Source organism: Anguilla anguilla, chromosome 13 (genome assembly GCF_013347855.1).
Source record: "Anguilla anguilla isolate fAngAng1 chromosome 13, fAngAng1.pri, whole genome shotgun sequence".
NCBI lineage: Eukaryota > Metazoa > Chordata > Actinopteri > Anguilliformes > Anguillidae > Anguilla > Anguilla anguilla.
Window position 1 is genome coordinate 38,588,135 of NC_049213.1, and position 15,430 is coordinate 38,603,564.

The 15,430-nt window shown below is 44.4% G+C and overlaps 1 protein-coding gene across 9 annotated transcripts in view; it reads right to left on the reverse strand.

The window, feature by feature from the left end:
• Positions 1-3,075: 3,075 nt before the first annotated feature.
• Positions 3,076-15,430, reverse strand: part of LOC118211675 (transcriptional enhancer factor TEF-5-like) — a 33,911-nt gene continuing 21,556 nt past the window's right edge. For 2 of the 9 annotated variants that reach the window (XM_035389070.1, XM_035389074.1), the window contains exons 3-14: positions 14,063-14,127; positions 12,697-12,759; positions 12,488-12,550; positions 10,426-10,437; positions 7,608-7,736; positions 6,895-6,938; positions 6,644-6,708; positions 5,972-6,108; positions 5,238-5,411; positions 4,671-4,814; positions 3,929-4,081; positions 3,253-3,388 (exon numbers count right to left, since the gene is read on the reverse strand). In XM_035389070.1, the coding sequence (XP_035244961.1) occupies positions 3,275-3,388; positions 3,929-4,081; positions 4,671-4,814; positions 5,238-5,411; positions 5,972-6,108; positions 6,644-6,708; positions 6,895-6,938; positions 7,608-7,736; positions 10,426-10,437; positions 12,488-12,550; positions 12,697-12,759; positions 14,063-14,127 (1,163 nt within the window). In that variant the 3' untranslated portion in view covers positions 3,253-3,274. Of the gene's footprint in view, positions 3,389-3,928; positions 4,082-4,670; positions 4,815-5,237; positions 5,412-5,971; positions 6,109-6,643; positions 6,760-6,894; positions 6,939-7,607; positions 7,737-10,425; positions 10,438-12,487; positions 12,551-12,696; positions 12,760-14,062; positions 14,128-15,430 lie in introns of all 9 variants that reach the window. The other 7 variants (XM_035389072.1, XM_035389076.1, XM_035389071.1 and 4 more) reach the window with 4 other exon arrangements.

A 15,430-nucleotide genomic window follows, 5' to 3' on the forward strand; every position in this document is an offset into this window, starting at 1 on the left:
ATGCATGTAGACATACACATATGTGCACACGCACGCACGCAAGCACAGGCACAGACACACATAATCACATGACCACCAGCAATACACATAGCAGAACGCTGCAGTATGTAAATTGAGGCTCGCCTGACGTGTTTCAGACAGTTCCTCTCATAAGTTATGTCAGACGTTGCAAATCACTGTCGGAAATCACAAGGGATGTGCCAGAATAAGAGGCTCCAGATGTTGAAATGGGGAAGTTCAAACAAACTACACAGAAAATCTTCCGTTATTATTTGTGATTTATTTGTAATTGAATTTTTAAATGATACGCTCCTTTAAGCAGGGGATATCATGTAATTTAAAATAAAAACGATAAAAAACTAAATGTAAAAGGCTGTGCTTTCTGAAAAGCAGCCAATAAGATTGTGTCATTTTGTTGTGAACCTACAGTGTAAAGGACGACTTCATTTCAAAAGCCCATTGCTGCGAAAGTAACATTCCATACCCAGAATGCATTGCAGACGGGAGAGAAGTGAGTATATATGCAATAATGCAATGGACACAGTACACAAACCCTGTGAGGTAATAAAACATCCACACTGAGGGTAACACACAGGTAAATTTGAATGAATGAATGCAGTCCATAGGCAGTTGGTGTGTTTTCTGAAAAGTAAAATGGGTTTTAGGGACCCACAGTTTTTTAATGGAAAGATTACACACAGTACACAGGTCATATGATGCAGCCAATCGGATTTTCGGACAACAGACTTTACAAGAGTGCAAAACCCCACAGGAAAACAAGGACTCAACACCCCCTCCCCCCCCCAACCCCCACTCCATTTGATCAGAGTAACATACATGAAACACATCTCACGATTGTCAACGTTAACAAACACGATTTTCAACTGAGATACGTACCTCCAGTTGAGATTCCAAGAAAGGAAAAAATATAAAAAGTTTTTTTTTTTTTTAAATAGTCAAATAAAGTCAGTAAAAGGCACTGCTGTTACAAGACCGGAAGTACATTGGATGCAGTGCATTCCAAGGGTCATGTGACTACCGGCGTTCTTCTACCCATCATTCCAGCTTCAAACCCTCAAACCCAGCTGGATTCTTCCAACATCAAACCCAAGGGATGAGTGTGTTATGTATGTTACGGCTTGTCTCCGAGGGTTTGATCGTAATGAAGACACACAGTAACAGTTTCCCTCCAGTTCTCCGTCTGAAACATTTTATCCCTCGGTTTCCAGAACTCACATTTCCATTAATAAAAACAAAAAAACAAACAAACAAACAAAAAAAAGATTTATTTCATCCTGTCTTCAACTGCAACCCCCCCCCCCCCCCTCCCCCCTCCCCCTCCCATGCAGGTGCAGAAAGGTTTATGCTATGCAGATTTGCAACCGCAGCCGATACAGGACGTGCTGTGAGTGCAGGCTGTCTCTGGCGAACAGCTTGTTCACGGCTTTCTAACGACAAACATTAAAATCGCGAATCCCCGCGAGGTAGAGGTATTCCGCCCCCACTTCAAAGCAATCACCTGGCCAAGGATAATAAATCAAACCGACGAGCACACGGATTCAAACGCACAGCATCACCATGTAAAGAAGAGAGAAACCTTTCTCCCTGCCTAAAAATGGCGCTTCGAGGACTCATACCGTAGAAAAATACCAATTGTAGCTTCAGTCCACAGTTGTACTACTGCTCCCTGTTTTAATTGTGCTCACGCAAGACCGGAGGTAGTCATCAGCAATAAGGCACAGCACAGAGACAAACCCAGTGGCTTGTAGCTACATAATAACCATAGGCCTGGATTCAATCAACATTCGCCCTTAACTTTGACTAAAAATGAATGCCATGTACTCGTACTTCCTTCCCAAACTCAGTTTGCCATTTTAGTGATTGCTGAACTCAGCAAACTGTGTTTGTGTAGGACAACAGAATTATTGCTTTTGGCTGTTAGCAAGAATTAACCGATTTTAGGAACGTTGATTGAATCCCAGCCTCGGACCTGTCAGATGCCTAAAGCCATACAGTAAGTCACATGTCAGGAGCACATGACCAGGCTACTCTTTCCCATTGGCTGGGGCAGGGATATTGAACATTCTCTCTCTCCACTCCTCTCGCTTTACCACCAGAACGATAAAGTTAAAATATTACTTTAAAAAATTGCTATCCCCTAAAAAACAGAAAACCACATTATCCCTGAAAAAACATATTCAAAATATAATGTATGTACATTTGTATGTATGTATATATATATATATAAATATATTTGGGCTGTAATGGAATACATTGGTGTCATAGACGAACATTATTTATGCTGAGTTGGCGGATGTAAATGGAGAAGGTAAAGGGGTTTTGGGAGGGGACACTGAGGTGACGGCTAGCAGTGCTACACACCCATGGCTAGCTCTCCTTCAGGGACACGCAGATATTCTGAGCAACATTTTTGGCGAAAAGAACGCGACACACCTATCCACAATAAGGAACCGCAGATTAACAGTCACATCCTCCATTTGGTTTTCATCCATACGAATGCATAGACAGCATTTTTTTCCATTAATCAACGTGCGTGTGGGACTGCTGAACTACCCAGTGAACAGTAGGTGGCGCACCCACGCAGAACACACCATAGATGCTGAAAGCCAATGTCTGTACGCCACAGTCAAAACTACATGATTGGGAACATGCTAGAACTCCAGCTAACCTGTCAACGCTGACAGAAATAAAGACTACCGTACCTCCCATTGTCATGATCCAAAGATTTATAAAAGCTAAATTCTGTAAAACTATTTAAGGAAAATTTATTTCCATTTCTCAAGCTATTTACATTCATATGTTTCAATAGCACTGTGATCTAAATGAACCGCACTTCATAAAGTTCAAATTTCGACATGTTTTCAGTTTTTAACTGCAATTTTTATACAGTGTACTGACACGTACCAAACAGTGAATAAGCCATGAACCATAATGCCCCTAATATATAAAAAATAATATATATCTCCAAATGCAATGAATGCAACCTGCTTTGTTTTACACATATACATATGTGGAAAAACTATCGTTAAACAAAGAAGTGCACCATTGTTTCAATCTTTTTAAAACTTCATATATTTCCCATTTTACAAACATGAAAGTAGCGACACTCCACCTTCATATCATAGATATTTGCTATTTTTGCTTTGTTCAACATTTTGGGATCGTGTGTGTGTGCGCGTGTGTGTGTTTTTTCATTTGTAGTCAGGCAGTCCGAGGACAGCTTGTGCTCCAGTCCGCCTTCCCAGTAGGACCCTCAGTCATTGACCAGCCGATAGACGTGATATTGTGTCCCGTGGTCGCTTGTCGACACTTCAAAGACAAATGCAATGCACATCAGAGTCTCCTGAGTCTCCTTATTGGTCACAACCTGAAAGGTGGGAAAGGAAAAAAAAAAAATTTAAATCAGAAAGTAACAAATTATGATTATAATTATGATTCTTATGACTCTGTTGCTCCACCTACAGGTTGGAAGCTACAAACACCACGCAACAGGTCAAAAAGTTTGAAACTTGACCAAGTTTGAGTTAAACCAGCATTAAATCTGTAATTTTCTGGTTTATTTTAAAACTCCAATACTTCACACTGAAATTATTTTCTTTTTTTTGAGGAAATTTGAACTGCTGCTTCCATTGTAGAACAGAAAACGACCTGCAGTTATAATTTCACATGCACACCTCACAGGAATTCCATAGTTCTCATATTCATGAGCAGCCGAGAAAGACTACTGGACCTCACTACAGAGATAAATGAACTATTTATACTGCACATCCATTCTGACACTTTCCTCCTTGTTCATTAAAAAAATAATAATAATTGTTTAAAGAATCACCCATATTGTTCTCTAACCGCTAGGAAAAGTGCTCTAAAGTGCACTGGTGCTGTTGTGATTATTATGCAGGGCGCTCACCTGCAGGATGGTGAAGTTCTCCAGCACGCTGTTCATCATGTACTTCTCCGGGAGGTGCTTCAGCTTGTGGATGAAGTTGATCATGTACTCGCACATGGGAGAGCGCTGGATTCGGTAAACGTACCGCCCCCCCTCCGACCGAGCGTACTCCGTCTGGGACGGCAAAGATCAGGCGAAACTACACTTTAAAAATGGCCTGAGGTGCCAAACGTCTGACTAAAGACCTCTTCGGCTTTAAATCAGTGCTCCTCGCTTATTTAAATCTATGATTCTGTTGAGTATGCATGTTCAGTGTACTTTACACCAGTGGTTCCAAACCCTGTTCCTGGAGATCTAGGTTTTGATTTCAACCATAATTTGGTGCACCTGACTCTACTAATTAACAGCTCAGCAAGATCTCTTGCTGTTGACTGACGTGTACTTTGTGCTTTGCTAAGGTTGGAGTGAAAACCTACAGGACGGTAGATCTCAACCTGTTGAATGAGGTGTGTTTGCTAGGGTTGGAGTGAAATCCTACAGGACGGTAGATCTCTAGCTGTTGTATGAGGTGTGCTTTGTTAGGGTTGGAGTGGAATCCTACAGAAACATGGTTAGGAACCACTGCTTAATACTATAACAAGGAGGACTCTAGATAAAACATCATAATTCATAGTTCATATACTCTTTATAGTCAGTAAGAATGAGGCCATGGGCAATGCCTAAGAGGAGGAAGCAGGAAACAGGAAGGAGGAAGTGAGCTCACCTCAACTTTCTCCACCACCTGCTTGCCAAAGGAGCAGACCTTGGTGGAGACGGTGATGGTCATGTTCTCGTTGCTGCTGTAGAGGCTGTTCACTCCATAGAAGGAGCCAGGACCGTCCTGCAGACCACTGCTGTTCAGGTCAGCCTGAGAGGAGACACAGTGTTAGGCCCAGTGCCCTCCTCTATGTTAGTCACCCAGTGCCCTCCAATGTTAGTCACTAAGCAGCTTATCAACAACTTTTACACAGCTCACATTTCTGCATTCAATTCATTCACACAGCACTGTTTTTAGTGAAGCAATTCAAGTTAAGTACCTTGCTGAAAAGGAATATTGCTGTGCCCCTCCAGCAATTTGAACCCGCAACCTCTATTCTATAAGCACAGTTCCTTTGCCATGGCTCCACATTTTGGAGCGAGACCTGACATACTTTTAGGCAGTTTAGTTAATTCACATGACACATTCCACCAGGACCTGCAATTTCACCTCATATGAGCTGTGAGTTAAGACTGACATGCGAGTTGACTAACCTGTACATCTTGTCTCTGGTGTTAGAAAGGTAGGACTCACCCAGAACTTGACCAGGAAGAAGGCGTTCTTGGGGCCCTTCTCGTACAGGTCCCTCAGCCCGCCCTTCTTGTCGGGGAACTTGTCGTAGATCTGCCGGATTTCCACGGCCTCCAGGAGAGCCTCGCTGTAGGACGGGCTCGACGGCCCGATATGCACAAAAAGGTGCTTGCTGTACTGTAGCATGGAGGACAGGGTGAGAGGGGGAGAGGGGGAGAGGAGGAGAGGGAGAGGAAGAGAGGGACGGACGGAGGACAGGAAGTCTGCAGTCAGAACAGCCGGCCAAAAATATCTCCGATGTGTTGAGAAGCCGCTGCTAATGTCTGCAAGTCGCTGCTACAGAGAGAAACTGGTTTCTTTGTACAAAGTGTCTTTATTCCTAAATAACAGTTGGCACAAGGTGATGCTCCAGGGAATCCTTTGCTATCACGGTCACACGTACATCCAGCAACATTCAAAAACGGCTGAATTTAGACTCACTGCCACATGCGGGACATTCGGAGGAAGTCAGGCATTTGTTTGTTACTGAATGTTATGGTATTGAAACACAGGTACATCACTGTTCTGAGCCATAGACTTTCCCCCATACTATGTACATGGCTGGTACACATCAGATTTCTAAAAGCTACAGTATTTATAAAAATAATACTATTCAAAGTTGGGCATGCCAAAACTAACCCTAAGCCAGGGTCTGGCTTTTTCAGGCAGGCAGTCTGTGTGCTGTTTTAAAAGCTCACCATGTCCGCGTCCTTGGGGACCTCCAGGAAGGCGCTATACTCCAGCATCCTGAGTTTGGACGAGGCGATGGCCCGGTCCTGCCACATGGGCACCGCCATGGCGGACGGGGCGAGAGGGGGCGCCAGGTGCTCGTACGCTGCCGGAGAAACAAGGATGCATACAACTGAATAAGACATCATTTAAACAACAGAATAAGACATCATTTAAACAACTGAATAAGACATCATTTAAACAACTGAATAAGACGGCATTTAAACAACTGAATAAGACATCATTTAAACAACTGAATAAGACATCATTTAAACAACAGAATAAGACATCATTTAAACAACTGAATAAGACATCATTTAAACAACAGAATAAGACAGCATTTAAACAACTGAATAAGACATCATTTAAACAACTGAATAAGACGGCATTTAAACAACTGAATAAGACGGCATTTACACAACTGAATAAGACATCATTTAAACAACTGAAGAAATGCGCATCGATGTCATGAAATACTCCCAGTGACTATCAGCCAAATTTGATACAACTGAATAAGAAACTATTTAAACAAAGAAAGAAATAAGCATCAATGTTAAGAAATATTTGCAGTGATTAGCTGCTGTACTGACTAGGAAGCCAAGAATGAATGCAGTTCTTACAGTTTCACATCTGATACTCACATGACATAGAGGAGGGCACTGGGCCTTGCAGATTAGGGTAGTGGGTTTGTGCAAACGGTTTGATGCTAGAAAAGAAGGTTTTGGGTGAGAAGCTTTCAGGTGTGGCCTCAAGCTTTCTGTGTGGGGAATGAATAAGATCTACGGTTAAGCTTTCGTTCACCTGAAATTACGCAGAAACTTTGCAATCAGACACTGATTTCCCCAACATTAACCAGGGCCCACTGGAACTGAGCCAAAAACAAGGAACTTACTCCTGAGAGGGTCCAGGCTGTCCTGGGATGTGGGTCGGCCAAAACTGTGGAGGAATACGATTGGACAACGGTCAGAAAAATTCCACCAAACACATCAATCAAAACCTCTTACACAAGCAGCTGTGACCTCAGCATAAATTATTTTGTCTTTAATTTTTGACTAGAGTCAAAACAAATCTTCTAGAGATTCATTTTATTTGCACGCATCTACATTTCTCTATCCAATAATCTTCTGAGTTTGGTGCGCTAAAATAATACTGCTTTACAATAATGGTACAGCATCATCTGGAAAGATGACATAAGTTGTTGATTACTACAGGTTGTTGATTACTACACGATAGATAAAGATTCTTTATTTTCGCATCATGATTACATTTATTAGGCAGAAGCTCTTATCCAAGGCGAATTCCTGCCTGATTCTTCCTGCTGTGGACCATGGCAGCTGTGGGACTGGGGCTTACCCTGGTAGGGATGTGGCTTAACCAGACAAGGGCGGGGCTTAGCCTGGCAGGGGTGTGGCTTATCCTGACAAGGGCATGGCTAACACTGGGAGGGGCAGGGCTTACCCTGGCAGGGGTGGGGCTTATCCTGATTGGGGCAGGGCTTACACTGGTAGGGGCGGGGTTTGCCCTGAAAGGGGTGTGGCTTATCCTGACAGGGGCAGGGCTTAAACGTGGAGGGGCGGGGTGTGCCCTGGCAGGGGTGTGGCTTACCCTGGCAGAGGCGGGGTAGGCTGGCTGGGGCAGCGAGGGCGGGGGGCTCTTCATTAGGCTGGGAGACACGATCTGAGCTGAAGACAGCGCCGCCATGTTCTGCAGAGCCTTGTCTTTGGAGGCCTGATCCTGTGACGAAACGGACAGAACGAGAAAGAGAGAGAGAGGACGAGTCTGGCTGGAGAACAGCCAATCACACGCTCCAGAGACACAGCTATACATACGCTATTCCTGTTTTATAATCCACCACAGATCCACCGGCTAATCTACCACAATCCCACTTTGCTCCTTCAAAACTCTGCCTGCCCATCTCCATGAATGCTTCAGATCAGCTGACGCTAGTATGACATTCCATTAGCGGCATGGACCCAAACATCTGCTGGGAATGGCTTCTGAAATGCAGCACTCAGCAAATATCTCTAACTTGGAATTATTTTTTGCAGATTCGGCAGAAAACATTGCAGGTGGTAACAGGTGTTATCAACATTAATTAAGTATTAAATATCCAGTCACCTCAAGAGGCACAGCCTTCTGATGGACTTTTTCAATGAAAGGTTTGCAAGGATAACCATTAGTGGCAATGCTAGTTGCCTGAAGACAGTCTTAGACAAGATGACTTCGCTTTCTGGTAAAATATTTAAAAGCAATAAATGAATGGAATGGCAACAATGAGTTTTGAGCTGCAGGCCATGAGATAAAGGAGGCATTTGCAGAGTCATCATCTCTTGCTACAGCGGACAAATATTATTTTTCCTTACATTCTATGACAGAAGTTAGCTTGTGTAGCATGTGGTGATGTTTTAGCATTCGGGCCTGAGTATGATGCCACCAGCCCAAACCTCAGGCCTGAACTCCTGTAATCTCATCTGCGGTTTCCATTGGAAGTGGTTAACCCTCAGATCCCAGATCAGAATGATGTGGTGACTAAACAAGAGTGCATGCCCACACAGTGTGAACTCCTCCACTGCCCAAGGCCAGACTTCTGAGAGACATCCACCAATGCCACTGTAGCTCTACACCAGAGCTGCCCATCCCTGTTCCTGGAGATGTACCGTCCTTTTTTAACTCCGACCTTAAACAGAGCACACCTGACTCAACCAGCTAGAGATCCTGTTCAGCTGCTGGTTAGTAGAATCAGGTGCGCCAAATTAGGCTTGAAATGAAAACCTACAGGACGGTACATCTCCAGGAACAGGGTTGGGCGGCCCTGCTCTAAAAGCATATTTTGTGCTTTTCTGACCAGCCTAATACTCAAAGGTTGAACAACAGGTCACAAAATAAAGAAACGGAACACAGGTACCAGGTCAAGTTGGGCCATTGAGGTGGATTTACAGAGTTATTTCAGTCGTTGGCAAACTCCAACTGCACTGATTTCGAAACCGCTTATTTGAGGCAATTCTGCAATCCAACCAAAAACACTCTAAAGAGCCCAAATATGTTTCTGGTATAATGCAAATGACTCCAAATCTCACCGTGACAGTCGATAATAATAATAATAATAATAATAATAATAATAATAAATTTATTTTATATAGCGCTTTTCAGTCTCAAAGACGCTTTGAGTCGATGCCCGGATTCCAAAATCCATTAGACTGATCAAAGTGCCACTGTGTCCATTTTAAACGATAAAACACAATGCCTTCAAAATAAAATGAGCATAACCTAGAATTCTCTGTTTGTTATCTGCATTTTAGCCATTTCTCACTGAGCAATACCACCTTGAGGAGCAAAATGTATTATTATCTAGGTGTGTAGGTGTGCTTCCATACATATTTAATGTACTGACTATACACTCATGATTCAGTCTTTTTGATACCCTCATGTGACTCTGACAGTAAAGTACGAACACCTTTTCAGCCCATTAGAGGTTGATTGCGCACAAATGAATAGACGAATCAACATGCTGAAAGCCAAGCCTGCTTAAAACAAAGGAAAAAAAAATGCAAAAGGAAAGCCCTGCTGGTAAAGAAAACAGAGCCCTCAAGCTGTCTGTCCTCGCTGTTGGTCAGACAGCCAGAAAATAACAGCCATTAAGTGCTATTGCTAACTTGGGAGCTTGGTAATGCTAACGTGGGTGGGAGCTGGGCAATGCCAAAGTGGGTAACGGACAGGGCTAACATGGGAGCTGGGCAGTGCTAATGTGGGTAAAGGACAGGGCTAATGTGGGAGCTGGGCAGTGCTAACGTGGGTAACGGACAGGGCTAACGTGGGAGCTGGGCAGTGCTAACGTGGGTAACGGACAGGGCTAATGCGGGAGCTGGGCAGTGCTAATGTGGGTAACGGACAGGGCTAATGTGGGAGCTGGGCAGTGCTAACGTGGGTAACGGACAGGGCTAATGTGGGAGCTGGGCAGTGCTAACGTGGGTAACGGCAGGGCTAACGTGGGAGCTGGGCAGTGCTAATGTGGGTAACGGACAGGGCTAATGTGGGAGCTGGGCAGTGCTAATGTGGGTAACGGACAGGGCTAATGTGGGAGCTGGGCAGTGCTAAAGTGGGTAACGGACAGGGCTAATGCGGGAGCTGGGCAGTGCTAATGTGGGTACCAGGCAGGGCTAACATGGGAGCTGGGCAGTGCTAACGTGGGTACCGGGCAGTGCTAACATGGCTACCGGGCAGTGCTAACGTGGGTAACGGGCAGTGCTAACCTGGGTGACAGGCAGGGCTAACGTGGGTGACGGGCAGGGCTAACCTGGGTGACGGGCAGGGCTAACCTGGGTGACAGGCAGTGCTAATGTGGGCAACAGGCTGGGAGAAGCAGCGGGTGGCTAAAACGCACAGCTAAGCAGGCGAAGCAGATTGCTAAAGGTCAAACACTTACCAAATTCATGGCCTGAATCAAAGGAAAGAGAGTCCATTAGTGTCCTTCAAAGGAATGTGGTTAACTGCACAATACTGTGTGTGAAGACATTTGCTTCCTGTCTAAAGAAAAACTGAAATGGGGAAAAAAAAACCCAACAAAAATAGCAATTCAGTGGACTGCTTGTTTTTCAGAACCTTTGATCTCTGGTGATCGATGGTTCAAAAAGTGGACAATTCTCTCACTTCTGCTCTAGGGAAGCATAAGTATTGTCAGTTGGATGATCGTAACCTAAAGTGCACTTCTGTTCAATCACTGACTGAGTTTGCCACCACCCTGTCTATCAATGTCAAAACAGCCAGGATCATTTGTACTTAAACGGTACCCTAACAGTGTTATGATTTAAAAAACAAAAAAAAACAAAAGCAAATGATCACTTAAGATTTGTTGAACACGTGAAATTATTTGCCCCTTTTAGATTTAACACAGACCTAATTACATAAATATGAAAGAAAGAAAATTAAGTACAGTCAGTACTTATTGAGGCAGAAATTAGCAATAAGATGAGGAGTGAAGAATGTGAGCGTTTGAGAAAGCAGGTTTTCAACAAACACCAAGAAGAGGCCCAGGGAGAAAAAACAACATGCAACAGGTACTTTAGGACGCATCTCAATGGCAGATCGCATGAAATAAGTGTCTGGCCGGCAACAAGGCAGCTAAAATAAAGGTTCCTTTTGGTGCTGAAAAATGTTGCCTGATTGAATAGCATGACAGTGTGAAAATAATAATTAAACCCAGACAAAATCATACAACGAAAGAATGATGGAGAATGAATTCAAAATGGCAGGACCTGATTTATTGCATCAAAAAGCATGAAGCAATTGCCTTTAATATGCTACAAAAATGAAAACTGCTGTGTGATTCTAGTCGCCAGCACTAGGGGGTCAGTGACAAACAGAAGCAGTGCGCACACACGCAGGACGATCGTGCACCGATGCAGCTCCCATGCATTTTCAGCCCAGAGCGCATTACATGCGCACAATCATACACTGCACTGTAAAGCATCTGTGGCTCTGATGGAGACCTAATGCGAGTCAAAACACTATGACCTGGTGTATATTAAAATAAATTCTAAAACGCAGTGAGCAGACTCGACTGCCTTTACAACCTTTTCTGTCCTCCACCTGCACTGCCAGTTGGGATGGATAAAAATGTACATTTCTGTTATGCTAATGCTAACATCTGTAATGATACTGGTCAACTGAGAAAACATTTTGCTACTGTCCTTGCAAACGTAGTCTCTGCTGCCCCCTCCTGGTAGAGCTAGGAAATACTTCACGCTGAAGTCCAATGCCAGCAAACAGCAGTGTCACGGTCAATGTTATTTTATAATGTTATGCTGTCCCCAAATGGGAGCAAAAAATATTATAAAAACTTTATTCAAACATAACATCCATCCCTGCGCTTCCACACATGACTATTGTTACTGCTCCACTCAATTCCGTTTCCTGTGAAAGACACAGCGGTAAAAGTGCGGCGTAGTCCTGCTCTGGTGCGACGTAACCGCAGGTCTGCAATAATGCAGGCGGTAAAAGCCGATCTGATTCCGTGCTGTTTTCTCCGGACAGCGGCTTCAGTGGCAGAGCCGTGGACACGCTTCCTCTTGTTCAGAGCCCGGACCATAAAATGGCCCCTGGCCTCGGCGCAGAGCTGCACTGTAGCGCAGAGGTTAGAGCACCAGTCCGGTGTCTCACAGCTCTCAGGGTTGAACCCCAGCTGGGATGCTGCCGTTGGACTGTTGAGCGAGGGTCTTATTGTTTCAATAAAAAATCCAGCTGCATATCTAGATTGTTTGTAAAAATGAAGCGTAATGTAAAAGTCAAATGTAATCTGTGTAAAGCCTTTCCAAATAAGATGGCCTGCCAAATGGCAAAATGTAAAAACGTAATCTTAGCTAATCTGTGAGTAAGATCAGAGCAGCTCAGCCCTAGTAAGCCCCGCCCTTCTCAGCTAAGCCCCGCCCAGCTCAGCTAAGCCCCTCCCTGCTCAGCTAAGCCCCTCCCACCCTGCAGGAAGCGCATACCTTCAGCTTTGACTGCATCTCGCGAGTCTTTCTCCGTGCAAGAACCTGCAAGTGGCTAGAAACCTGCAGAGAGGGAGGGAGGGGCACACAGAAAAAGAGAGAGAGAGAGAGAGAGAGAGAGAGAGGGGGAAAAAGAAAAGAGAGGAGAAGAAAGCCGTAACCAAGGAGGAAAGCGACGCCCGCCCTAGCAACGCAGACCGCAGACCTACCTTTATGCCCGTATGGTACTCTCGAACCTTCTTCCTGGCTAACACCTGTATGTGACTAGACACCTGGGGAGTGTGAGACGGTTTTAGACACACGCAAAAACACACACTGCACACGGAAACACACAGCACACGCATACACACAGCACACGCAGACACACAGCACACGCAGATACACAGCACACACATACACACAGCACACGGAAACACACAGCACACACATACACACAGCACACGCACACACACAGCACACGCAGACACGCAGCACACACATACACACAGCACACGCATACACACAGCACACGCAGACACGCAGCACACACATACACACAGCACACGCAAACACACGGCACACGCGTACACACAGCACACAGCACACGCAAACACACATACACACGGCACACACATACACACAGCACACACATACACACAGCACACGCATACACATGGCACACACAGACACACACACACACAGCACACGCAAACACACATACACACGGCACACACATACACACAGCACACGCAAACACATACACACAGCACACGCATACACATGGCACACGCAAACACACAGCACACGCAAACACACAGCACACGCAAACACGCATACACACGGCACACGCATACACACGGCACACGCATACACACGGCACACACAGACACACGGCACACACAGACACACAGCACACGCAAACACACTGCACACACAGACACACTGCACACACATACACACAGCACACGCATACACACGGCACACGCATACACACGGCACACACAGACACACAGCACACGCAAACACACTGCACACACAGACACACTGCACACACATACACACAGCACACGCGTACACACGGCACACGGAAACACACAGCACACGCAAACACACGGCACACACAAACACACAGCAAACACACATACACACGGCACACACATACACACGGCACACGCAAACTCACCTGAGGTAGTGCAGCTACACGGTAACGTGTTCAGTGTTAATTTAACTCTAACAGAGTCAATACAAGGCCAACAGGGATGCGCTCTATGAGAGCAAAGTGCACTCTGAGAGAGTTCATGTTGTGTCAGCATCTTGCCACTGGAAGACTGAGTTAGACTATGAAACAGGGGTGTTTAAATTTGGCCCTTGAGGCCAATAGTACTGCTGCTTTTCTTTTTAACCTAAAATCTAAGGCGATTAAGGCCACTGACAGGCCAGAGATTACACGCAGCAGCAATACTGACCTCTACTGGCCAAATCTGAGTACCACTCCAATAGGACTTGGCCCCTGAAAAGGTAGATAACTAATCCACAGTTTTGACATTCGTGTCTGCTCTCAGTGGCCTGAAAGGAGGACATGGATGTTTCTCTTACCTGTTTTCTCGTGCGGGTTTTCCCTGTCCGGAGCTTGATGTATCTGGCTATCAGTTCATTGCGACCTGTAACAATTAAATTAAACATAACAATAAAACAATTAAACATAAAAGCATCCAAGAAGAACACTGAACAGACTACGCATCTCTTTAAGAATAAAGACACGGGTCAAATGGACCAAAAAGGAATCAGAAGGGGAACTGAGAGGCAAAACAGGATTAATACACTTCACAGCAGCCCCAGTGAAGAAAGTGATTTTTCAGTTGGCATGGACACACATGATTCCAGCACAATGGAAAACATCACACCCCTTCCAGACGACCCATTTTAAGTGCATGTTGACACATTTGCTGATAAAATATCCTCTGAGAAATCAGAGAAAAGCAGAGTTTCAGTACTCAACACAGAGGCTTCCAATAATAATGGAAACGCTTGGAAGACCTTGGTAAGGTAGCATGCTCTACAGACAGAGAACACTGTGGTGATTAACCTACAAATGCAGCTAGGCATTCCAAAACTGAGGAAAAAATGGTTTTTAAAACAAATGGGCACTGCTGTTGTACCCTTCAGCAAGGTACTTAACCTGCACTGCTTCAGTGAAAAATGAGCAACTGTATAAACGGCTTATATGCAAATAATAATATAATAATAATAATAATATAAGTTGGTCTTGATAAGCGAAGCATGCCGAATACTGATACATGCATGTCATGTGATGTAAATTAGATAAAAACAATGCAGGACAACTTGACAGACAAGTGCATGGCATCTGAGGAACACCCTCACACGCACAGCAGTCAGAAAACAAAGGGCAGGTTGCATTACATTATTACATTACAGGCATTTAGCAGACGCTCTTATCCAGAGCGACTTACAGAACTTTTACAAAGCATTTTTTTTTTACATTGTATCCATTTATACAGCTGGATATATGCTGAAGCAATGCAGGTTAAGTACCTTGCTCAAGGGTACAACGGCAGTGTCCTTACCCGGGAATCGAACCTACGACCTTTCGGTTACAAGTCTAGTTCCTTACCCACTGTGCTACACTCCGTTCAGGTTGCCTCTGAAAAAAAATCTGCAATCTGTTTCCCATTTGCTAGCTGGGGTTATGAATACCATTTTCCCCATAAAATCATTTTTAGTGTTTTTTAAGAGTACGCTAATGGTTCAAAATGTATTCAGAAACAAGCATTTCCCCAAAGCCTTCAGAACCAGCCTTAAGGTACTTTAGTTATACCTATAAGTTACCACTAGGGGGTGCCCCAACATCACAAATGTGCACTCCAGTGCAACCCAACGCTTTCTTACACGCATTCAGCTTAAACAGAAGTTCACTATAGGAAAGCATTTTAAATTTCCAGAACA